This window comes from Heloderma suspectum, chromosome 4 (genome assembly GCF_057233095.1).
Source record: "Heloderma suspectum isolate Gila_16-S chromosome 4, 16-S_ref, whole genome shotgun sequence".
NCBI lineage: Eukaryota > Metazoa > Chordata > Lepidosauria > Squamata > Helodermatidae > Heloderma > Heloderma suspectum.
Genome location: NC_139461.1, coordinates 315,964,721 through 315,989,930, shown reverse-complemented (window position 1 = coordinate 315,989,930; position 25,210 = coordinate 315,964,721). Strand labels below are relative to the sequence as shown.

The following is a 25,210-nucleotide window of genomic DNA, read 5'->3' as shown; positions in this document are numbered from 1 at the left end:
TTCTGGAGGGGGTCACACTCCCCTTAAAGGATCAGGTTTGGAGTTTGGGGGTGCTCTTGGATCCAGAACTGTCACCTGAGGCACAGGTGAACTCAAAGGCATGGAGTACCTTTTATCAGCTTAAGCCGATATACCACCTACACCCTTATCTGGACAAAGATAGCCTAGCTACAGTTATCCATGCTCTGATAACCTCTTGTCTGGATTACTGCAACGCATTATACATGGGGCTGCCTTTGTAAACGGTCCAGAAACTTCGGCTAGTCCAAAATAGGGCAGCAAGATTGTTAACAGGGACAGGCCAATGAGATAACATTACGCCATTACTTTTCCAGCTGTACTGACCATGAGTCCATTTCTGGGCCCGATTCAAAGTGCTGGTATTAACATTCAAAGCCCTAAATGGCTTGGGGCTAGGTTAACTGAAGGATCACCTCCTCCCATATGTAGCTGCCCAGACACTAAGATCTTCCTCAGGGGTCCTTCTCTGGGAGCCCTCACCAAAGGGGAACCTCTAGTTCTTTCCTCCACTTTCTGTAGGAGGAAGTTATCTGCCACACAAGTCAGGAATTTCCTGGAGGGGCCATGTTTTGTTGTCTCCCAACAAATATCGAGGAGACTGAAGTCTCCCATTACTACTACATCATGCTTCCTTGAAACACTGGCTATTGTCTGGGTTGGGAGTTGCACTGCAGTGGTTCCGCTTGTACTTGGATGGCTGATTCCAGAAGGTGGTGCTGAGGGATTACTGCTCTGTTCCTTGGCAATTATGCCATGGGGTTCCACAGTGGCACGGAGCACTTTTTATCAACGTAGGCTGGTATACCAACTACATCCTTATCAGGACAGAGATAGCCTAGCTACAGTTATCCATGCTCTGGTAACTTCTCGTCTGGATTACTGCAATGTGTTATATATGGGGCTGCCTTTGAAAACGGTCCGGAGACTTCAGCTGGTCCAAAATAGGGCAGCAAGATTGTTAACAGGGACTGGCCAACGAGCGTATATTACACCAGTACATTTTCAGCTGCAATGCCTGCCAGTCCATTTCCGGGCCCAATTCAAAGTGCTGGTATTAACATTCAAAGCCCTTAATGGCTTGTGGCCAGGTTACCTGAAGGATTGCCTCCTCCCATATGTGCCTGCCCAGACCTTAAGATCATCCTCAGCAGCCCTTCTCTGTGAGCCCCTGCCAAAAGAAGTGAGGCAGATGGCTACTAGGAGGGCTTTTTCTGCTGTAGCACCCCAGCTGTGGAATGAGCTCCCTAGTGAGGTTCGCCTGGCACCTACATTGTATTCTTTCCAGCGCCAGATGAAGACCTTTTTATTTTCCCAAGCATTTTACCATTTCAGCTTTCTAGACTTTTAGCTTTGCTGTTTTAAATGTATTTTAAATCCTTGCATTGCTGCTAAGTTTTATTCTGGTTGTATTGTTATATTGTGGTTTTAACGTTTTATATATTTTATATTGTTTTGTATGCTCTTTGGTTTTAATTTTTGTGAGCCACCCAGAGAGCCTTGGCTATTGGGCGGTATAGAAATGAAATAAATAATATACTTGAATTTGGGATTTTTTGCCCCAACATGCATCACTTTACACTTACTTACACTGAACTGCATTTGCCATTTGGATGCCCATCTGAGTTTGGGGAGAAATCCTTTGGAGGAATCCTTTTGGAGCTCTTCACAATTCCTCTTTGTTATAACCTCCCTAAATAATTTGTTGTCATCTGCAAACTTGGCCACTTCACTGCTCAATCCTAATTCCAGATCGTTTATGAACAAGCTAAAAAGCACTGGTCCCAATACAGATCCCTGTGGGATCCCACTATTTACTTCCCTCCACTGGGAGAATTACCATTGATTCCTATTCTGCTTTCTGTTCTTTAAGCAGGTAGCGATCCATAGAGGCCCTGTCCTCTTAGTCCATGACTGCTAAGTTTGCTGAGGTGAGGAACGTTGTCCTTTTGGAAGTCCAAATAAACAATGTCTACCGGATCACCCGTCTACACGTTTACTGGCACTCTCAAAGAAATCTAAAAGGTTAGTGAGACAGGACTTCCCTTTGCAAAAGCCACGTTAATTCTTTTTCAGCAGGGCTTGTCCTTCTATACGCTTACTAATTTTATCTTTAATAATGCTTTCAACCAATTTATCCAGAACAGACGTTAAGCTGACCGGCCTGCATTTCCCGGATCCCCCCTGGATCCCTTTTTAAAAATTGGTGTTATATTGACTATCTTCCAGTCCTCTGATACAGAGGCTGACCTTAGGGACATGTTACATATTTTGGTTAGAAGATCAGCAATTTCATATTTGAGTTCTTTGAGAACTCTAGGGTGGATACCATCTGGGCCCGGTGATGTCAGGGTGGAAACTGAGCCCATAGAACCCCAGAGCAGTTCTGATTCTGAGGAGGAACAGCAATCCGTGGGAGAGGAGCGCGCTCATCTCTCACAGGCACAGCAGCTGGCAGAGATTCCTCCTGTCAGCATTCCTGAGATAGATAGTGACCCTGGCAGTGAGAGAGCGCTGGGGGGGGGGGCTTGCTGGATGCTTGACGCCGACGCCAGGAGCGATGACAGCTGGAGGGCGCGGAAAGGAGGCGTAGCGCTCGTTTGGCACGCAAGCAATTTGCATCTCTTATTGTCTGCTTCCATCATCTTTGCGCAAGCTTGTGCTCCCGTTTTCTTCACTTGGGCAAGACTTCCATTTTCTGAGGGAAGGCTTCTTTCCTCTAATAGCTTCCTTGATGCTGCTCATTGGTACTCCCTTCCCTAACCTGTGGTATAACATTTTAGTTGAGCTTCTGTTACAGTGGTTTTGGTAATTTCAAAGCATTTTGAAGGTATTTAACCCCCTGATTCCCCCTTTCATCTCCTTTTCACCAGTTCTTTCGTTTTAGAGAGGTTTCTTCTTTTGAAGTTAAATGTGACTGTGCTGGAATTCCTTGGCAATTTTCCACTTAAATACATATTATACCTGATAGCACCGTGGTCGCGGTTTCCAAGTAGCTCAGCAACTTTTACATCTTGTACTAGGTCCCGGGCAACACCACTTAGGATTAAATCCAAGGTCGCTTTCCCTCTAGCCGGTTCCATGACCAACTGTTCTAAGGTACCAAGAAATTTAATCTCTTTGTCATGATTGGAACATGCATTTAGCCAGTCAATGTGGGGGTAATTGAAGTCATCCATTATAGCAACACTTCCTTGTTTGGAGGCCTCCCTGATTTCGTTTTCCATCTCAAGGTCGCCCTGAGCATTCTGGTCTGGGGGACGATAGTATGTTCCCAGTAATAAATTAGTTTTGGAGCCCAGTATTGTCACCCACAGCACTTCTGTGGAAGAGTCTACCCCTTTCAGGTGTTCTAGTCTGCTCAACACTGTGCTCCCTTTGATATAGAGAGCAATACGTCCTCCAGTGCGTCCTTCCCTGTCCTTCCTGTAAAGTTTATATCCAAAGATCACCATATCCCACTGGTTCTCTCTGCTCCACCAGATTTTCATAATGCCCACTACATCCAGGTTCTCCTTTAAAACCAAGCACTCCAACTCGCCCATTTTGGCTCGCAGGCCTCTAGCATTTGCAGAGAAACACCTATTCTTGGTGTCTCTCCTCAGATGTCTCTGGCGTGTGCATCTTTTACTATGGCACTTAGGCCTCTTGGAGAGGCTATCATGTTCTACCATGGTCTATTTCCTCCCCTTCTACATTTGGGCAATCAAAAACATTTTCATCTTCATTCTCCTGGGATGATTTAACCCAAGCTGGATGCTTCCTAGCTCCTGTCAGCTTTCCCCCAAAGTTTAGTTTAAAGGTTGCTCTGCCACTGTTTTTATGTTTAGCACCAGCAGTCTGGTTCCATTTTGGTTCAACTGGAGCCCATTCCTCTCGTACAGGGCTTGTCCCAAAACGTTCCCCAATGCCTAACGAATCTGAACCCCTCCTCCCTGCACCACTGTCTCATCCACACATTGAGACTCCTGAGCTCTTGAAGGTGTACAACCGGTTCTGGATGGGGTAGAACTCTCCCTGCAAGACCAAGCTCACAGCTTGGGGGTTCTCCTGGATCTGGCACTGTCAACAGAGATGAAGGTGGCGTTGGTGGCTATAAATGCCTTTTATCAGCTCAGGGTGATTCACCAACTACAACCCTATCTAAAGAAAACAGATTGGAATGTGGCTACCCAGTTGCTTGGGGGGGCCAGACAACTGGAACCTATAACACCTATTTTGTATTAACTGCACTGGTTGCCAATTTTCCAGGGCCAGCCCAATTTAAAGTACTGATAGTTGTCTTTAAAGCCTGAAAGAATTTGAGGCCCTACCTACACACATCGAGCCTGCCCAGGTCCTATGATCACCCTGAGGCCCTGCTTGCAAGCCTACCAAAAAGGTATTAGTTTGACCAGTGCTAGGGACAGGGCCTTTTCAATGGTGGCCCCCATACATTAAAAATCCATAGCCATGCACGTTTTGCCTGTGAAGTAAGCTGAAAGGGTCTCCATCTTGCCCTTGAAAACACCCCCTTGGTCTCTGAGCAAAAAGCAACTTGCTCCTTGTACTCTTGTGCATGGATGGGGAACCTGTGCACCTCCAGATGTTGTTGAACTACAACTCCCATCAACCCCAGGCAACACAGCCCATGGTCAGAGATGATGGCAGTTCTAGTCCAGCAGCTGGAGGGCCACAGGTTCCCCATTCCTGCTTTAGAGGGAAAATGCACAGGATCATAAAAAGGGGAGAAATCCAGTCCAACCCCTTTGCACAGTGCAGGAAGTCCAGAACTAGAGCAACCACAGGTGACTGTTCAAGCCTCTTCTTCCAAAGGTTGAAAACCCATCAGGGTTCCCTCCCAGCCTGACTACTTAACTTGGAAAAGGAAGAAACAAGACAGGAGCAGAACTGGGTACAGCCTCCTCCCATGCAAGATCAAGAGACCACAATGGCTGACACAGCCCTGCCTGAAGAACAAGTCGAAGAAGTAGCCCCTCTCTGGATACCCTCCTCCACTGAGAAAGAGCAACCCGCGTGGGTTCTCGTGAGAACAGGCTGGTATGGTATGGCAGCCACCCTTGGCATATCATGTCAAGAGTGTCTCTCTCGATCATCCTACTCTGTTTATGGACTTCCCAGAAACATCTGCCTGGCCACTAGAGGGAACAAAGTGTGGAATGAGATAGAGCTGTTTTCATCTGCCAAGGCACTTTTGGCTGCAACCTTGTCCCCCGCTCACCTCCTTGCGTTGCTCCAGCAGCCCTTCCAGCTTCTCTGGGGCCCGGCGGCTCAGTCCCTTGGCCTGCTCAGCCTCATATTGCCGCTGACTGTTGTCCTTCTGCAGGCTGACACTCAGAGCCACACGCACCAAGCCCGTCATCAGCTTCATGGCTAGAGAGGAAGATGGAGCCACAGCATGGGCCTTCCCAAACTCTCTCGGGGAGGGCCGCATCTCTTTCACTAGTCCCAACTACTCTCCTACCTGCCAGGGTGCTGGTGTGGCGGAAGGCACGCACTTGAGAGTCAGACATGCCCGTCAGCAGGGCAATGAGACTATCCATCAAATATTCATCATAGGTAACACCATGCTGGGTGCGATGCATAAGAACTGCTATCAGCTCACAGAACCCCACTCGGAACCGTCGCCAAGCCGGGGTGTTCAGCGACAGAGGATAGTCTGCTGAGTCCTGGAGGGGGAGATTCAACCATGTCCACTGTGATGTCTCTGCCACCCTCACTCCAAGACAGAACAACAAAGACCTCACTAGGACCCAGTCCTTCAGCTTTCACCTCATCAAAGGATTCTGTCAGCTGCTGGATGATCTCTGAGTTATGGAGACCTCTGAGCATCTCCAGCGTCACTGCACCTGCCAGGGGGAAACGCAAGCGGTAGTCCATCTCCCGCAACTACACGAATGCAGCAAATGCCTTAATCTAGACCTAGAGCCAGATGTTTCTTGGCCCAGGGAGGAAACTGCCTCCAAAGCTGGGCAACTAAAATTATCAAGGGCTGGAGCAACTTCCCTATGACAGAAGGATACAACAGCTGGGATTGTTTAGCTTAGAAAAAAAGCGAGTAAGGGGAAACATGATAGAGGTATACACAATTATGCATGGTGTGGAGAACACAGATAGGGAGACATTTTTCTCCCTCTCGCATACTGCTTGAACCCAAAGTCATCCCGTGAAGATCATCAGTGGGAGAGTCAGGACAAATAAAAGGAAGGTTTTCTTCACATAGAACATAATCAAAATATGAAATTTGCTACCATAAGACATAGTGATGGCCACGAATTGTGATGGCTTTAAATGCGGGCTAGACAAATTCCTGGAGGAGAAGACTATCAGTGGCTACTAGTCCTGATGGCTATCTATTACCTCCAGTATCAAAAACAGTATACCTGTGTACAAAAGTCAGACCAAATGGACCCTTGGTCTGATTCAGCAGGGCTCTTCTTATGAAGAAGACTAAAACTAGGAAGAAGCTGAAACAAGGGAAAGCTGCAGTGACAGAACGCAGACATGCATACACTCCATATCACCAGACTCACCTTTGCAGCCACAGGAGCGTACAAGGAAGTTGAACAACTCCAGGAAACCAGACTCCCTGTCTTTCATGTAGCTCTCAAGCCAGTCATCAACTACAGACTGTGGGAGTTGGGAGAGGAACGGTGAAAAGAATGAGGCACGTACATGCAGAGAGAAGTAAAAGACAGCAATGATTTCCCAAGAGCACATTTTTAGTCTCAGCTGCAACCATAATTCTGCCCTTATTTCCCAATGGGTAGCATCCAATGATAGTTGTATGTACAGTAAGCCCACTGAAATGAATGGGAATTAAATTAGCTATGACCAACGTAAGTCTCATTCATTTCAGTGAGTCTACTCTGCATAGCACTAACACTGGATACGACTCAATATATCCCATCTTATTATCAACATATCCCACTTCATTAACTTTCTCCCTCCACAGCTTGGAACCAGGCTACCTGAAAGACTGCTTCCTCCAATATGAACCTGCCTGGGATCTTCAGGAATGGCCTTTCGTTCAATAATGCCACCTCCAGGGCTGTTTGGTAGCAACACAGGAGACAGCCTTGTCAGTGGCTGTTCCCAAACTGTGGAACTCCCTGCCGAGGGAGGCTAGGCTCATTCCCTCTTTGTTATTCTTCCACCGGCAGGCAAAACCCTTTTTATGCAAGCAGGCTTTTGTCAAGTAAGAGGGTTTATTGGGTTGGATGCCGTTTCTATTGTTATTGCTGTTTTTATGCATCGCTTAATTATTATTTTAATCACATTTTATTTATGAATATAACAGCCTTGAGTGCCATTTTCCTTGGGTTACAAATCAAGTAACCAAAAAAAAATTTCCCAACGTCACCTGTACTCTTCAGCAACTCAGTGTTTCACTCCAGTGGGTTGAGAACCTTTCCCACAAACTGCATTCCCTTAGGGATAACCTGTCAGTGATGGGTGTGGCCAAAGCCAAAAGTGGGATGGATCAGCCATCGTATTCACATCCACACACATCCATTATCTCTTTAACCTTTCTCACACCCTATACTCCCATCTCTCCATTCTCTCTCACATGCACACACACCATACACTTTCCTGCGCTCTCTTAAGCACACACACAGCATCATTCCCACTCCATCTCTCAACCCCGTCTTCTCCCTTCCCTTCCCAGCTGTCACCCCCACCATGCAACAACTAGAAAAATGTTTTCCTAAGCTTTCCTTCCCTCCCTAGCTGCAACCATCCCCTTCCCCAGTGTGACACATGCTTAGAAAAGTGGCCATAGAATCATAGAATAATAGGGTTGGAAAGGGCCTACAAAGCCATCAAGTCCAACCCCCTTTGTGCAAACAGGTATCTTTCTCTCTATCTAAGGCTAGGTGATGCGCAGGGCTAGAGCCCAGGAAGAGAAGCAGCGGGCCAGATCTAAAGGTGCTGCGGGCCACAAGTCCTCCTCGCTCCTGTTTTATCCACCGTGGCCCCTTATGCCTACTCTTCCCTCCCAGGACCTTTGTCCGGTGCCGCTACTTTCTCCTTCAATCCAAAGACTTCTTCAAAACCTGGCTTTTCTCTGAAGTCTTACCCTTTATTTAACTGATTTGTACCTTGCCTTTCTACCCAAAAATGGCACTCGAGGTGGCTTACCTCACCGTCCAACATTCATCCCAAACCCAAATATCACTGATTCACACCTATCTCTTAATATCCTTGCCTTCTTGCACCCTAGATCTAACTCTAGACCACCATTTTGTTATCTTTTTTCCCTGCAATTCCATAATAAGTGACAACTGTTGATACGGCCATATCAATCATTCTCATGAGCTCTAATCCTCGTGAGCCCACTAGAGAAGATATGCAAAGAGCCGCTAGCCTAGTTACCTGTGGCGAGGCTGAAGAACTGCCTGCAGGTAAAGCTACGCAACTGTTCCCAGGAAATAAGGAAACAGCAGCCCTGAGTCCTCCTCCAGAAGGCAGACTGTTTTGTCACAGCCGTGATGACGGCCAGGACCTCCTGGGTGAGGCAGGCCTCTGGGCCGGCTTCTCTGCCCTTCCTTCCCCTCCTTCCAGATTTAGAACTAGCACCAGCCTTTCTTCTGGGAGCTCTTAGGCCAGAGCAGCCTTGGCCAGCCCCGGGGCACTCCAGATGTGCGGGACTACAGCCCCCATCACTCCCAGCCACCGCCTCCCTTAAAGAATCAGACCTAGCGCCGCGAGCCAAGCGGGAGAAGTCCGAGCGCGGGCGCCTCCTGGGCGTTCTCACCTCCATGGCGCTTCTGCCCGCGGTCAGCGCCTCGAAGAGGGTGCTGGGCTCCGGGCGCTCCCCGGCTCCTGCGGGGCGGGGGGCCACAGCGAAAGGCGCCCCTTTCCTCCGCCGCTTGCCCACCTGAGGCGGGAGAACAAGGGGGGGCGTCACTCGCGGGCGGGCGGGCAGGAGGCGCGGAGGCCCCCCGGCCTTCTCGCGGGGCGCCCCCGGGGGGTGGAGGGGTGGAGGGCCTACCGGGCTCCGCCTGGGGCCGGGCCCGCGCCGGGCCCGCCGCTTCCTGCCCTCGCCGAGCAGCGCCGCCTCGAAGTCGCTGTCCGACGCCGACGCCCCTTCCGAGCTGCTGAGGTCCCTGGGGGGCGGGAGGGGAAGATGATGCCGACCGCGCCGAGCCCGGCAGGCGGACCGGGTGGCCTCTGACGCCGCGGCGCCGGGCCGGCCGAGCGACGCCAAGCTTCGTGCGAGACGCCGCGCCCCGCCGCCCCGCCGCCCCGCGCCCCGCCGACTCACGGGCCGCCCGGCGGACAGAGCCCCGACCCAAGGGCCGGGCCGGGCCGCCTCCTCAGCGACATCGACGACGGGGACGACGAAGACATGGCGGCGGCTCGGCCTGAGCGGGGGCGGCCTGGCGCGGCCCGCTCCGAGGAGCGCGGCAACGGCGTCGCCGCTGCTGCGGCTCAGCCGCCGGCCTCGCTCCTTCCCTGCCGCGAGCTGCTGCGCGGGAAAGGCCTCTCCGCCACGCGGCTGCCGGCGCCCTGCGCACGCGCGCCCCCGACGGCAGCGGCCGCCCACGGCCTGCGGGCCGAGCCCGCCCCCGGCGGCCTGGCGCGGGCGGGAGCGAGCAGCCTCCGCCCGGGCGGCCCCGCCCCGGCCTGCGGGCCCGCGGGCGGGGAGGCTCCTTCCTTCCTTCCGGCCCGGCCCGGGGAGGCCCCCCGGCCTGCGGCGTGCGCCTCGCGGCGCCTGGCCGGCCGGCCGGCCCTGCCCCGGCGGCGCCGGCCTCCCGCCGTCCCAATCGCGCCTCAGCCGGAGGAGGGGCCGCGCCCGCCGGCGCCGGGGAGCGCGGATGCCGGGGATGCCGCCCCAGCCCTCGAGGCAGCGCGGGCTGCCCGGAGGCCCGGCGCCAGCTGGCGCTGCTGCCCGCACCGACCGCAGGCCCTGCGTGGGGCTCCGCCGCGCAGGTGTCCGTCCCCTGTCAGGCGGCGGGAGCCGCTGTGCCGCGCTTGGCGGAGCTGGCCGGGCCTGCAAGGGGCGCCGCTGGGACCTCGCCTGGCTTTCACTGGCTTCCGGTGCAGGGAAAGGCCCCCACCAGGTGGGACGCGGTCGTGGAAGAAGGGCCTTTTCCGTGGTGGCCCCCCAGCTGCAGAAGGAGGCTTCCAAGATTCCTGTGCCCGGCAGGGCTGAAGCCAGCAAGGCCAGAGGAGCAGTGGAGGCCATTTTCGCCTGCCCATCCTCTGTCTTTGGTAGACTTTTGCTAGATGAGTTTTTCAGCCCATCTAGGAAGGGCACCGTAGAGGTGGAGGGAAGGAGGCTGGAAGAGGCTCATTGCATTTTGTCTCTGGTGTGTGCCCCCCAAGCACCCCCCCTTTTCTTCTGAGGTTGCTTTTCTGACCTCAGAGGGCAGCTGGTGCCATGAGCTGTGAGGGTTGGATCTCTGGCTCCCTCTTCTGAGGTCGGAGCACTGTCTCCAACCTTGGAAGTGTTTCTCCAAGCAATCCAGCGGCCCTTGGGATGTTTTCCCAGGAACTACAATTATTACAGAATTACAATCTCCAGGGCCAGATGAACTGCATCCTAGAGTAATAAAGGAACTGGCAGAAGAACTCTCAGAACCGCTGTCTATTCTTTCTGAGAAATCATGGAGGACGGGGGAAGTGCCAGATGACTGGAGGAGGGCTCATGTTGTCCCTATCTTCAAAAAGGGTAAAAAGGAGGAACCTGGGAACGACAGACCACTCAGTCTGACATCAATCCCTGGGAAAATTCTGGAGCAGATGATAAAGCAATGCATCTGGAAGCACCTTGAAAACAATGCTGTGATTACTCGAAGCCAACATGGATTTGTCAAAAACAAGTCCTGCCAGACAAATCTGATCTCATTTTTGGATCAAGTCACCTCCCTTGTAGACCGTGGGAATGCTGTAGACATCAGACAAACTGGAGAGGGTTCAGAGGAGGGCAGCAAAGATGGTGCTGGAGAAGACTTTTACGAGTCCCCTGGACTGCAAGGAGGTCCAATCAGCCAATCCTAAAGGAAATCAACCCTGAGTGCTCATTGGAAGGACAGATACTGAAGCTCAAATATTTTGGCCACCTAATGCGAAGAGAAAACTCACTGGAAAAGATCCTGATGCTGGGAAAGATTGAAGGCAAAAGAAGAAGGGGACAGCAGAGGATGAGATGGCTAGACAGCATCACCGATGCAATGAATATGGACTTGAGCAGGCTCCGGGAGAGAGCGCAGGACAGGAAGGCCTGGCGTGCTATGGTCCATGGGGTCACGAAGAGTCGGACACGACTTAACGACTGAACAACAACAACTATTGGTTCACCAGGAGGAGGCGCCCACAGACCTTAAAATTGCTTCTGATGTTCAAAAAAATCAAGTGCTTCCTCAAGTGACACATAATGGACCAAGGAATCAAAAAACATTCACAACCTCCTCAGCCTAAGTGCCAGATAATGGCCTGAGAGTTGCATTCCAGCTTTCTCGGCAAATCTGCAAGAGGTCATGGGTCGTTTCTGTAGGGTCCAGGCTCTGTGGCCACTTGGCACAATGCTTATTAAGTACAGCTCTGCTGGCTCATCCAGAGGTATGTGGAGCTAATCTAGCATCCAATAGTGGCCAGCCAGATGCCTCTGGGAAGCTTACAAGGAGGGCAGGAAGTCAGTTGCCCACACCTCCATCTCCCCCCGGCCCCCGCAACAAGTATTCAGAGAGATTCTGCCAAGATACTTTTAGGTTCCATTTAGTTATGGCTAACAGCTCATCCATCATGAATTTCTCCCATCCCCTTTCAGAAGGAACTAGTTCAGTGACCATCATCAGCCGTGGGGGAATGAATTCCATGTTAATTACAGGCTGTGTAAAGAAATATTTTTCTTTCCACTTAGCTAGATAACACTGAGTTCTAGTATGGGGGTGGGGGGACAACCTTCTACAAATTCTCCACAGCACACCATGAATAGTTGTACAAATATGCGTTCTCAGTCAGTAGTGTCGTACAAGAGGATGAGCTATGTAGCCACATCGAGAGCATCTGGGTTAAAATAAATGGAGCAAAGAATAAAAGGAACCTAGTGGTCGGGGTCTACTACCAGCCACCCAATCAAGGAGAAGACAAGGATGAAACTTGAAATTTGAAAAGCAAATTTCCAAGGTTTCAAGGAAGCATAATGTAGTAGTAATGGGGGACTTCAATTTCCCCGATATTTGTTGGGAGACAAATTCTGCAAAACATGGCCCCTCCAAGAATTTCCTGACTTGTGATGCTGATAACTTCCTCCTACAGAAAGTAGAGGAAGGAACTAGAGGATCGGCTGTCCTTGACTTGATCCTAACCAACAGAGAAGACTTAGTGGATCAAGTAGCAGTTACGAGAAATCTGGGGGAAAGTGACCACGTTGTACTTGAGTTCTTCGTTCTCAAGGAAGCAAAAGCCGAGTGTAGCCAAACACGTCCCCTGGATTTTAGGAAAGTCGAATTTAATAAACACAGAACAATAAGTAAGGTCCCATGGCAAGCAACTCTAATGAGAAAAGGAGTCCCAGATGGGTGGGAATTTTTAAAAAAGGAAATTCTCAAGGCACCATTACAAACCATTCCAACAAGAAGAAAAGGTGGAAGACAACAGAAGAAGCCAATGTGGCTTCACAAAAAGCTTAAGGATGACCTGAAAACAAAAAAGGACACATAGAGGAAGTGGAAAGAAGACCAAGTAACAAAGGAAGAGTACAGGCAGGTAGCACAGAATTGCAGGGATGGCATCAGGAAGGCTAAAGCTGAGAACGAGCTGAGGTTAGCGAGGGATGCTAAAAACAACAAAAAGGCTTTCTTCAGCTACGTGCATAGTAAAAGGCAGAGGAAAGAAATAGTTGTTCAGCTATTAAATAAGGATGGCAAAATGATAACAGATGACAAAGAAAAGGCAGAGGTGCTCAATTCCTACTTTGGCTCAGTCTTCTCCCAAAAGAGGGTTTATGACCGCCCTGGCAAAGGCAAAGTACAGGCTGAAGGGGCAGGATTGCAGCTTGAGATCGATAGGCATATGGTCAAGAAACACCTAATTTCTTTGAATGAGTTCAAATCTCCAGGGCCAGATGAACTGCATCCTAGAGTAATAAAGGAACTGGCAGAAGAGCTCTCAGAACCGCTGTCTATTCTCTTTGAGCAATCATGGAGGACGGGGGAAGTGCCAGCTGACTGGAGGAGGGCTCATGTTGTCTCTCTCTTCAAAAAGGGTAAAAAGGAGGAACCTGGGAACTACAGACCAGTCAGTCTGACATCAATCCCTGGGAAAATTCTGGAGCAGATGATAAAGTGATCCATCTAGAAGCACCTTGAAAACAATGCAGTGATGACTCGAAGCCAACATGGATTTGTCAAAAACAAGTCCTGCCAGATGAATCTGATCTCATTTTTGGATCAAGTCACCTACCTTGTAGACTGTGGGAATGCTGTAGACATCATGTACCTCGACTTCAGCAAAGCTTTTGACAAAGTGCCCCATGATCTCCTGATGAGCAAACGAGCTCAAAGTGGGCTAGATGAAACAACGATCCAGTGGATCCACAGTTGGCTACAGAATCGGACTCCAAGAGTTCTTATCAATGGGACCTTCTCAAACTGGGGAGAGGTAACGAGTGGGGTACCGCAGGGCTCAGTCCTGGGCCCAGTGCTCTTCAACATTTGTATTAATGACTTGGAGGAGGCGGTGTAGGGAATGCTGATCAGATTTGTAGATGACACAAAATTGGGTGGGATAGCAAATACCTTGGAAGACAGAAACAAAATTCAAAATGATCTTGATAGACTAGAGTGCTGGGCAGAAAACAACAGAATGAAATTTAATGGGGATAAATGCCAGGTTCTATACCTTGGAAAAGGAAACCAAATGCACAGTTACATTTGTAACTGTACAAATACAGTTGTACAGATGGGGGATACGAGGCTCAATAAGAGTACAAACGAGAAAGTTTTTGATATTGTTGTAGATCACAAGCTGAATATGAGCCACCAATGTGATGTGGCTGCAAAAAAGGCAAATACTATTTTAGGCACCATTAATAGAAGCATAGCTTCCAAATCCCGGGAAGTACTAGTTCCCTTCTACTCAGCACTGGTTAGGCCTCATCTGGACTACTGTGTCCAGTTCTGGGCACCCCACTTTAAGAAGGATGCAGACAAACCAGAGAGGGTTCAGAGGAGGGCAGCAAGGATGATCAGGGGACTGGAAACAAAGCCCTGTGAGGAGAGACTGAAAGAACTGGGCATGTTTAGCCGTGAGAAGAGAAGAATGAGGGGAGATATGATAGTGCTCTTCAAGTACTTGAAAGGATGTCACAGAGAGGAAGGCCCGGAGCTCTTCTCAATCTTCCCAGAGTGCAGGACACGGAATAATGGGCTCAAATTACAGGAAACCAAATTCCAGCGAACATCAGGAAAAACGTCCTGACTGTTAGAGCAATACGACAATGGAACCAATTCCCTAGGGAGGTAGTGGGCTCTCCCACACTGGAGGCATTCAAGGCGAGGCTGGACAGCCACCTGTCAGGGATGCTCTGACTTGGATTCCTGCATTGAGCAGGGGTTTGGACTCGATGGCCTTATAGGCCCCTTCCAACCCTGTTATTCTATGATTCTATGGTTCCCCCACCTTTTTCCCCAAGAAAAATGTCTCTGCATAGGGAAAGCGGGGCTCCCAGCCTCATAATTTTTGTTGCCCATTTCTGAACCTGTTCCAGCTCTGTGGTGGAGACCATGGAACAAGGCCTCTAGTGATGGATCCAGTGGGCAAGGATGCCCATACTGGAGGGGATGGCCCTCCAAGAGCCTGGTCCCAAACCATTTAGGGCTTTATAGGAAAGTTAGAAAGTTGCCAGCACTGACTGGCAGCAGCGGCTCTCCAGGGTTCCAGGCAGAGCTGGGGCGTTCCCAGCCCTCCCTGGAGATACCAAGTTCTGAACCGGAACCTCCCTGGATGCTCAGCATGTGCTTCACCCGTGAGCTCCAACCCTCCCCTGAAGTTGAGTTAGATGCTGTATCTTCTCCTTAACTCTTAAAAGTTGAAAGGTCTTGAGAAAGAAGGTAAATTCCCATTGTCTGCAAGCCTGTTAGTGACTGGGGATGACAACTACATGCGTTGGTTGGTTGCAGTACAGGTCCTTGCTTTCTGGTAATACTGGAGAAACTGCATTTCCCTCATTTTCTTGTCCTTGATGAGTTGTGTTTCTCTGAGGCATTGTCCAGTCAGCCTCCAAACACCAGAGAGTTCTTGCCTGGGGTGTTCTTAATATACTTTCAGCTAGTTCAGTTGGTAGAGTTTATTATTTTATGATGAGCTGCACCGTTTATTTTAGTAAATGGTGCTACATCTGACAGCACCTGCCTCACTTCTCCCACCTGCCCCAAAATATCCAGCAAGTCCCATATTCAGTCCTACTAGCTTCCAAATCCAGGGGAAGCTGTAGGATCAAACTTAGCTGTGTCATTCAAGCATGGCTAACGTGCCATCGAGGGCTCCAGGCAAAGGGCCTGCCTGAGGGCTGCGCAAAGCCAGCTGCTTCACAACATTCCACCAAGCAGCAGTTCTGGAGGAATCTCAGCCGCCTCATCCTACCGTGCCAGCTGTGTAACATGGCACCTCCAAGAGATTCCTGACTTGTGCTACTGATAATTTCTTCCTACAGAAAGTGGAGGAAGGAACTAGAGGATCGGCTATCCTTGACTTGATCCTAACCAAAAGAGAAGACTTAGTGGATCAAGTAGCAGTTACAGGAACTCTGAGGGAAAGCGACCATGTTGTACTTGAGTTCTTGATTCTAAGGGAAGCAAAAGCCAAGTGTAGTCAAACACATACCCTGGATTTTAGGAAAGCTGATTTTAATAAACTCAGAACAATGATCAGTAAAGTCCCTTGGCAAGCGATTCTAACGAGAAAAGGAGTCCAAGATGGGTGGGAGCTTTTAAAAAAGGAAATTCTCAAGGCACAATCACAAACCATTCCAACAAAAAGAAAAGGTGGAAGACAACAGAAGAAGCCAATGTGACTTCACAAAAACCTAACAGATGACCTGAAAACAAAAAAGGACACATATAGGAAGTGGAAAGAAGGCCAAGCAACAAACAGTACAGGCAGGTAGCACAGAATTGCAGGGATGGCGTCAGGAAGGCTAGAGCTGAGAATGAGCTGAGGTTAGCAAGGGATGCTAAAAACAACAAAAAGGCTTTCTTCAGCTATACGCAGAGTAAAAGGCAGAGGAAAAATGGTAGTTCAGCCATTAAATAAGGATGGCAAAATGATAACAGATGACAAAGAAAAGGCAGAGGTGCTCAATTCCTACTTTGGCTCAGTCTTCTCCCAAAAGAGGGTCTATGAGCCCCCTGGCAAAGGCAAAGTACAGGCTGAAGGGGCAGGATTGCAGCTTGAGATGGATAGGCATATGGTCAAGGAACAGCTCATTACTTTGAATGAGTTCAAATCTCCAGGGCCAGATGAACTGCATCCTAGAGTAATAAAGGAACTGGCAGAAGAACTCTCAGAAATGCTGTCTATTCTCTTTGAGAAATCATGGAGGATGGGGGAAGTGCCAGCTGACTGGAGGCGGGCTCATGTTGTCTCTTCAAATGAATGAAAGATGATGAGCCAGTGTAGTGTAGTGGTGAGAGTGACGGACTGGGAGCCGGGAGATCCGGGTTCTAGTCCCCACTTGGCCATGGAAGCTCACTGGGTGACTTTGGGCCAGTCACAGACTCTCGGCCCAACCTACCTCACAGGGTTGTTGTTGTGAGGATACAACGATGAGGAGGAGGATAATGTAAGCCGCCTTGAGTTCCTTGCGAGAGGGAGAAAGGCGGGGTATAAATGCAATAAATAAAATAAATAAATAAATTCAAAAAGGGTAAAAAGGAGGGACCTGGGAACTACAGACCAGTCAGTCTGACATCAATCCCTGGGAAAATTCTGGAGCAGATTATAAAGCAATCAGTCTGTAAGCACCTTGAAAAGAATACAGAATACTCGAAGCCAACATGGATTTCATAGAATCATAGAATAGTAGGGTTGGAAGAGGCCAACAAGGCCATAGAGTCCAACCCCCTGCTCAGTGCAGGAATCCAAGTTACAGCATCCCTGACAGATGGCTGTCCAGCCTCGTCTTTAATGCCTCCAGTGTGGGAGAGCCCACCACCTCCTTGAACCCAACTTGAGCCCATTATTCCGTTTCCTGCATTATGGGATGATCAAGAAGAGATGCTGGCCTTCTTGTCCGTGACAACCTCTCAATTACTTGAAGAGTGCTATCATATCTCCCCTCTTCTCAAGGCTAAACATGCCCAGTTCTTTCAGTCTCTTTTCATAGGGCTTTGTTTCCAGTCCCCTGATCATCTTTGTTGCCCTCCTCTGACCCCTCTCCAGTTTGTCTGCATCCTTCTTCAAGTGTGGTGCCCAGAACTGGACACAGTACTCCAGATGAGGCCTAACCAGTGCTGAGAAGAGGGGAACTAGTACTTCCCAGGATTTGGAAGCTGTGCTTCTATTAATGCAGCCCAAAATGGCATTTCCCCTTCATGGATCACTGCCTTGTTGTGGCAAAGGGGCTTGCGTCACTCAGTGAAGCCATAAGCTATGCCGTGCTGGGCCACCCAAGACGGACAGGTGATGGCAGAGAGTTCTGACAAAATGTGGTCCACTGGAGAAGGAAATGGCAACCCACTCCAGCATTCTTGCCAAGAAAAACCCATGGAACGTATCACAAGGCTAAAAGAGATGACACCGGAAGATGAGCCCCTCAGGTCGGAAGGTGTCCAGTATACTACTGTGGAAGAGCAGAGGGAATTTCCAAGTAGCTCCAGAAAGAGTGAAGCGGCTGGGCCAAAGCCGAAAGGACATTCATCTGTGGATGTGTCTGGTGGTGAGAAGAAAGTCTGATGCTGTAAAGAACAATATTGTTTAGTAACCTGGAATGTAAGATCAATGAATCCAGGTAAGCTGGAGGTGGTCAAACATGAGATGACAAGATTGAACATCGACATCTTCATAATCAGCAAACTAAAATGGACAAGCATGGGCGAATTGAATTCAGGTGACCATTATATCTACTACTGTGGGCAAGAATCCCTTAGAAGAAATGGAGTAGCACTCATAGCCAATAAAAGGGTGGGAAAAGCAGTACTGGGTTACAATCTCAAAAGCGACAGAATGATCTCAGTACGAATCCAAGGCAAACCATTCAACATCACAGTAATTCAAGTCTGTGCCCCAACCACTGAGGCCAAAGAAGCTGAGGTTGATTGGTTCTAAGAAGACCTACACCACCTTCTAGAACAAACACCAAAAAAAGATGTCCTCTTCATCATAGGGGATTGGAATGCTAAAGTAGGAAGTCAAGAAATCACCGGGATAACAGGCAAGCATGGCCTTGGTGTACAAAATGAAGCAGGACAAAGGCTAATTGAGTTTTGCCAAGGGAACACGCTGATCATAACAAACACTCTTTTCCAACAGCACAAGAGGCAACTCTACACATGGACATCACCAGATGGTCAATATCGAAATCAGATTGATGATGTCCTTTGCAGCCAAAGATGGAGAAGCTCTGTACAGTCAGTAAAAACAAGACCTGGAGCTGACTGTGGCTCAGATCATGAGCTTTTTATTGCAAAATTTCGGCTTAAATTGAAGGATGTAGGGAAAACCACTAAACCATTCAGGTATGACCTCAATCATACCCCTTATGAATATACAGTGGAGGTGAGGAATAGATTTAAGGGATTAGACTTGATAGACAGAATGCCTGAGGAACTATGGTCGCAGGTCCATAACATTGTTGAGGAGGCAGCAACTCAATCCATCCCAAAGAAAAAGAAATGGAAGAAAGCAAAGTGGATGTCTGATGAGGCTTTCCAAGTAGCTGAGGAAAGAAGGGAAGTGAAAAGCAAGGGAGAAAGGGGAAGATGTATCCAATTGAATGCAGATTTCCAGAGAATAGCAAGGAGAGAAAAAAAGGCCTTCTTAAATGGACAATGCAAAGAAATCGAAGAAAACAATAGAATGGGAAAGACTAGAGATCTTTTCAAGAATATCGGAGATCTCAAGGGAACGTTTTGTGCAAAGACGGGCATGATAAAGGACAAAGAAGGCAGGGACCTAACAGAAGCAGATGAGATTAAGAAGAGGTGGAAAGAATACACAGAAGAACTATACAGGAAAGATCTGAATGTCCCTGATAGCCATGATAGTGCGGTCACTGAACGTGAGCCGGACATCCTCGAGAGTGAAGTCAATTGGGCCTTAGGAAGCACTACTAACAACAAAGCTAGTGGAGATGACAATCTTCCAGCTGAGCTATTTAAGATCCTAAAAGATGATGCTGTTAAAGTGCTGCACTCAATATGCCAACAAATTTGGAATGCTCAACAGTGGCCACAAGACTGGAAAAAGTCAGTTTACATTCCAGTTCCAAAGAAGGGCAATGCCAAAGAGCGTTCAAACTACTGTACAATTGCACTCATTTCACATGCCAGCAAGGGTATGCTCAAAATCCTACAAGCTAGGTTTCAGCAGTATGTGAACCAAGAACTACTGGAAGTACAAGCTGGGTTTCGAAGAGGCAGAGGAACTAGAGATCAAATCACCAACATTCGCTGGATGATGGAGAAAGCAAGAGAATTCCAGAAAAACGTCTATTTCTGCTTCATTGACTACGCTAAAGCCTTTGATTGTGTGTATCACAACAAACTGTGGCAAATTCTTAAAGAGATGGGAGTACCAGACCACCTTACCTGCCTCCTGAGAAACCTGTACAAGGGTCAAGAAGCAACAGTAAGAACCGGATATGGAACAACCGATTGGTACAAACTTGGGAAAGGAGTACGACAAGGCTGTATATTGTCGCCCTGCTTATTTAATTTATATGCAGAATACATCATGAGAAACGCCAGGTTGGATGAATCACAGGTCGGAATTAAGATTGCCAGGAGAATTATCAACAACCTCAGATACGCAGATGATACCACCCTAATGGCAGAAAGCAAAGAGTATCTAAAGAGCCTCTTGTTGAGGGTGAAAGTGGCGAGTGCAAAAGCTGGTTTGAAACTCAACATTAAAAAAACTAAAATCATGGGACCTGGCCCTATCACTTCCTGGCATATAGAAGGGGAAGAAATGGAAGCAGTGACAGATTTTATTTTCTTGGGCTCCAAGATCACCGCAGACGGTTACTGCAGCCATGAAATTAAAAGACGCTTGCTCCTTGGGAGGAAAGCTATGGCAAACCTAGACAGCATAGTAAGAAGCAGAGACATCATCTTGCCGACAAAGATTTGTTTAATCAAAACTATGGTTTTCCCAGTAGTAATGTATGGCTGTGAGAGCTGGACTATAAGGAAGGCTGAGCGCCGAAGAATTGATGCCTTCGAACTGTGGTGCTGGAGAAGACTCTTACGAGTCCCCTGGACTGCAAGGAGGTCAAATCAGTCCATCCTAAAGGAAATCAACCCTGAGTGCTCATTGGAAGGACAGATTCTGAAACTGAAGCTCAAATATTTTGGCCACCTAATGAGAAAAGTCACTGGAAAAGACCCTGATACTGGGAAAGATTGAAGGCAAAAGGAGAAGGGGACGGCAGAGGATGAGATGGCTAGATAGCATCACCGATGCAATGAATATGGACTTAAGCACAGTCCGGGAGAGAGCGGAGGACAGGGAGGCCTGGCGTACTATTGTCCATGGGGTCACGAAGAGTCGAACACGACCGAATGACTGAACAACAACAAAGTGGCATTTGCCTTTTTTGCAGCGACATCACATTGTTGGCTCATATTCAGCTTGTGATCAACAACAATTCCAAGATCCTTCTTGCTTGTAGTGTTGTTGAGCCATGTATTCCCCATCTTGTAACTGTGCCTTTGGTTTCTTTTTCCTAGGTGCAGAACTTGGCATTTCTCCTTATTTAATGTCAATGTTTTCTGCCCAGCGCTCCAGTCTATCAAGATCACTTTGAATTTTGTTTCTGTCTTCCTAAGTATTAGCTATCCCGCCCAATTTGGTGTCATCTGCAAATTTGATTAGCATTCCATGCACCTACTCCTCCAAGTCATTAATAATGTTGAAGAGCACTGGGCCCAGGACTGAGCCCTACGGTACCCCATTCGTTACCTCTCCCCTTGAGAAGGTCCCATTGATAAGCACTCTTTGAGTCTGATTCTGTTGCCAAATGTTAATCCACTTGATCCTTGTTTCATCTAGCCCACTTTGAGCTAGTTTTCTCCTCAGGATATCATGGGACACTTTGTCGAAAGCTTTGCTGAGGTTGAGGTATATGATGTCTACAGCATTCCCACGGTCCACAAGGGAGGTTTGTTGTTGTTGTTCAGTTGTTAAGTCGTGTTCTACTCTTCTTGATAAAAAAAATGAGATCGGATTCGTCTGGCAGGATTTGTTCTTAAAATCATAGAATAGTAGGATTGGAAGGGGCCTACAAGGCCATCGAGTCCGACCCCTGCTCAATGCAGGAATCCAAGTCAGAGCATCCCTGACAGATGGCTGTCCAGCCTCATCTTGAAGACCTCCGGTGTGAGAGAGCCCACCACCTCCCCAGGTAATTGGTTCCATTGTCGTATTGATGTAACAGGAAGATTTTCCTGATGTTCAGCCGGAATCTGGCTTCCTGTAACTTCAGCCCATGATTCCGTGTCCTGCACTCTGGAATGATCAAGAAGAGATGCTGGCCTCCCTCTCTGTGACAGCCTTTCAAGTACTTGAAGAGTGCTATCATATCTCCCCTCAGTCTTTTCTACTCAAGGCTAAACATGCCCAGTTCTTTCAGTCTCTCTTCATGGGGCCTTGTTTCCAGTCCACTGATTTATTTATTTATTTGTTGCATTTATACCCTGCCTTTTTTCCTCTTGCAAGGAACCCAAGGCGGCTTACATTATCCTCCTCCTCTCCATTTTATCCTCAAACAACAACCCTGTAGGTGGGTTGGGCTGAGAGTCTGTGACTGACCCAAACTCACCCAGTGAGATTCCATGGCCGAGTGGGGACTAGAACCCTGAGCTCCGAGCTCCTAGTCCAACACTCTTGCCACTACACCACGCTGGCTCTCCTGATCATCTTTGTTGCCCTCCTCTGAACCCTCTCCAGTTTGTCTGCATCCTTCTTCAAGTGTGGTGCCCAGAACTGCACACACTACTCCAGATGAGGCCTAACCAGTGCTGAATAGAGGGGAACTAGTACTTCCCGAGATTTGGAAGCGATGCTTCTATTAATGCAGCCCAAAAAAGCATTGGCCTTTTTTGCAGCCACATCACATTGTTGGCTCATATTCAGCTTGTGATTGACAACAATGCCAAGATCCTTCTCGCTTGTAGTGTTGTTGAGCCACGTATCCCCCGTCTTGTAACTGTGCATTTGGTTTCTTTTTCCTAGGTGCAGAACTTGGCATTTATCCCTTGTCATTCTGTTGTTTTCTGCCCAGCATTCCAGTCTAACAAGATCACTTTGAGTTTTGTTTCTGTCTTCCAAAGTAATAGCTATCCCACCCAATTTTGAGTCATCTGCAAATTTTATCAGCATTCCCTGCACCTCCTCCCCCAGGTCATTAATAAAAATGTTGAGCAGCACTGGGCCCAGGACTGAGCCCTGTGGTACCCCACTCGTTACCTCTCCCCAGTTTGAGAAGGTCCCATTGATCAGTCTGTTTCCCGCCTCCCAGCTGAGCAGAGCAGAGCAAGCTACTCCAGCTGGTCCAGGGACTACAGAAGCAAGCAAGCGACCAGAGAGCGAGCAACCAGAGCGAGCAAACGGGGGGAGCAAACAGGAGTTCGCCAGGGGAGGTCAAGGGGAAGGCCCCTAACATTTTTTTTTCTTTTTTAACTAACTTTTCTTTTTCATTGATTTGTCTTGTAACACACACTTCCACACCAGTGGGACTCTGCTTTTACCCTCTAGTGAGTAGAGGAGCAGGCACAGGCTAGTCTGGAACAATCACAGAGCTAGACACAAAAAGGAAAAAGAGGCTATGGAAGGACAAGACTCTCCAGTGGTCGTGACCTGCAAGGTGTGTGCCATGTTTGTTTTCTTGCCTGAGAACAACATGGCCTACACCTGCAACAATTGCAAGTTCATCACGCTGATGGAAGAAAAAGTAAGTGGACTGGAGCGGCGACTGTCAACCCTCTAGGGAGTAAGAAAACATGAAGAGTTCGTTGCACAAATTGCTAGTTTTGCCCCCTGGAGGCTAGTCCAATTTGCCCCAAAGAGGAGAGTCAACTTCAGGCTGGGTCCAACTCGATTTTATTGTTTGCAAACAGTTTGACAAAGGAGCTCACGCTCAAAAGCAGAGTCGACCCCCGGCAACCCCCGCGCTACAGTTTTATCACTTAGCTTGCATTCCTCAGCCAGCGTGTCACTTTGATTGGTTGTTAGCAGTTTGCTTGGCAACCTTAGGGTTACTGCCTGCTCATTCCAGGCATGCGCAGCTCTTACAATGTCACGTGCTGCTTAAGGCACATACAATGGCTTTTAGGTTACATTTTTACTACAATTCCCCCCTCAAGATGCTTTCTTCTTATAACACTTAGTCTATCCCAGCCATCGCTAATCTCTGGTAATGTACAAACATTTCCCTGCTGACTACAGATTCTACTGTACGTTTGACTAGGGCTATAATGCAGGGAAGTATGCAGGGTAATAAGCACAACATTAGCATAACTAAGCAGAATATCATAAATCCAGTCTTCAACCAGCGAAAGTCTGGCAACCATGAAGTCAACCAGTCAGTACTCCACCCGTTCCAGGTTTGTACTGGGACGTGAGTTATTTTTCTAATTTTGGTTGCAATAAGGATATTGCCATTGTCATCAATCTGCAAGCAGCAGTCTGTCCAATTAAACTTCTGACAAAGGCCCCCCTCTGCTGCTAACATGTAATCAAGTCCCATCTGATTTTGGGTGACAGCATTGTGGAGTTGGGTTAGCTGTGTGGCTGCTAAATCTATGGCCCTTGCAGTCTCGTTTGCAAGGATTTCCACTATTGCCTGAAGCCGGATTATGCGGTTAGTAAGGTACATGGGTTCTCTCCCCACCACGTTGGGTTCCCAAGTGGCAGGCCCATAATACCTTATTATCCTTTCTGCCGGCCACTCATCATTTCCCCATCTTTGTGTAGCAGACAAGTCTTTCATGCTCAGGGATCTTTTATCTATTCCATATAGTCGGTGCAGTACTGAGGCCATTTGAGGCAACAGCATGAATGGGGGCCTTAATATCCCAGGATAACACACGCCAGTCCAGTTGGCGGGCAACTGGGTGTATGCGTGAGTCCCACAGATCCAATAATGGCCAGTCAAAGCAGGCCAAGACTTGTCTGCTAGGCCATATTTTTGGGGATCCAAATACTGATTATAATATCCCAAATATAGGGTTAAATCTCCACGCGGGCTGAGAGTTCCATTCATATAGCAAGCTCTAGCATTTTGATCTTTTGTCTGGTTTCGAATGCAATAGAACAAGGATTGTGAGCTACTATGAGGGATTGACCACAACACACATTTGTGGCCACCTATCACCCTTGAAACCTCGGGCCGAAGGGTGATGTAATCTGCATATCCTGCACAAAAAGTTCTCTTCGAGGTGTGGTTGTTGTGCCATGCACCTCCCTTTACTATATAATTCCTGCAGCTGCTATTTCCTACAAAGTGTGTATGTGTGTCAGACCTGTTTTGCATGAAGCACCATTCTCCTAATTGGGGCCATACTTCCCATGATGGAGTTGGACTTAAGATAAAATCATCTTCCCAAGTAACGTTTGTTTATGTATTCTATAATCAGTGTGTACTAATTCAGTCAGGTTCAGAGGATGAGGGATCCATGTGCTTACCTTTCCCTCATTCTCGGCCTGTATGCAGACCCAGCAGTTCGAGAGGTTCAAGTATCTGGCTACAGCTTCGGCTAGAAACAGCATGCTGTTTTCTCCTACAGCTAGATTTAGCCTTAGGATTATTACTAACAGACACAGCTGCTGCATACTTAATCTTTGGTGCTTGTTTTACATAATCTTAATTTCAGTTCTGAAATAGGATAACTATGCCAGTTGTCTTTATCCCGCTGCTTGCAGGCTTCTTCTTCTGAGAGGAGGTCAGCTTCCAGAGTGACCACGCCCTGGGAGCTGGTGTCCTCACCTTGGTTATACCTTTTTATTCTGGAACAGTGAGTCC

At 48.4% G+C, this 25,210-nt stretch overlaps 1 protein-coding gene across 1 annotated transcript in view; it reads right to left on the bottom strand.

The window, feature by feature from the left end:
* STAG3 (STAG3 cohesin complex component) overlaps nucleotides 1-9,532 on the bottom strand; it is a 120,748-nt gene extending 111,216 nt beyond the window's left edge. The window contains exons 1-7 of the mRNA XM_084854617.1: nucleotides 9,287-9,532; nucleotides 9,014-9,128; nucleotides 8,777-8,899; nucleotides 6,552-6,648; nucleotides 5,791-5,867; nucleotides 5,483-5,687; nucleotides 5,240-5,391 (exon numbers count right to left, since the gene is read on the bottom strand). Of these exons, the coding sequence (XP_084710743.1) occupies nucleotides 5,240-5,391; nucleotides 5,483-5,687; nucleotides 5,791-5,867; nucleotides 6,552-6,648; nucleotides 8,777-8,899; nucleotides 9,014-9,128; nucleotides 9,287-9,372 (855 nt within the window). The 5' untranslated portion in view covers nucleotides 9,373-9,532. The remainder of the gene's footprint in view (nucleotides 1-5,239; nucleotides 5,392-5,482; nucleotides 5,688-5,790; nucleotides 5,868-6,551; nucleotides 6,649-8,776; nucleotides 8,900-9,013; nucleotides 9,129-9,286) is intronic.
* Nucleotides 9,533-25,210: the final 15,678 nt, after the last annotated feature.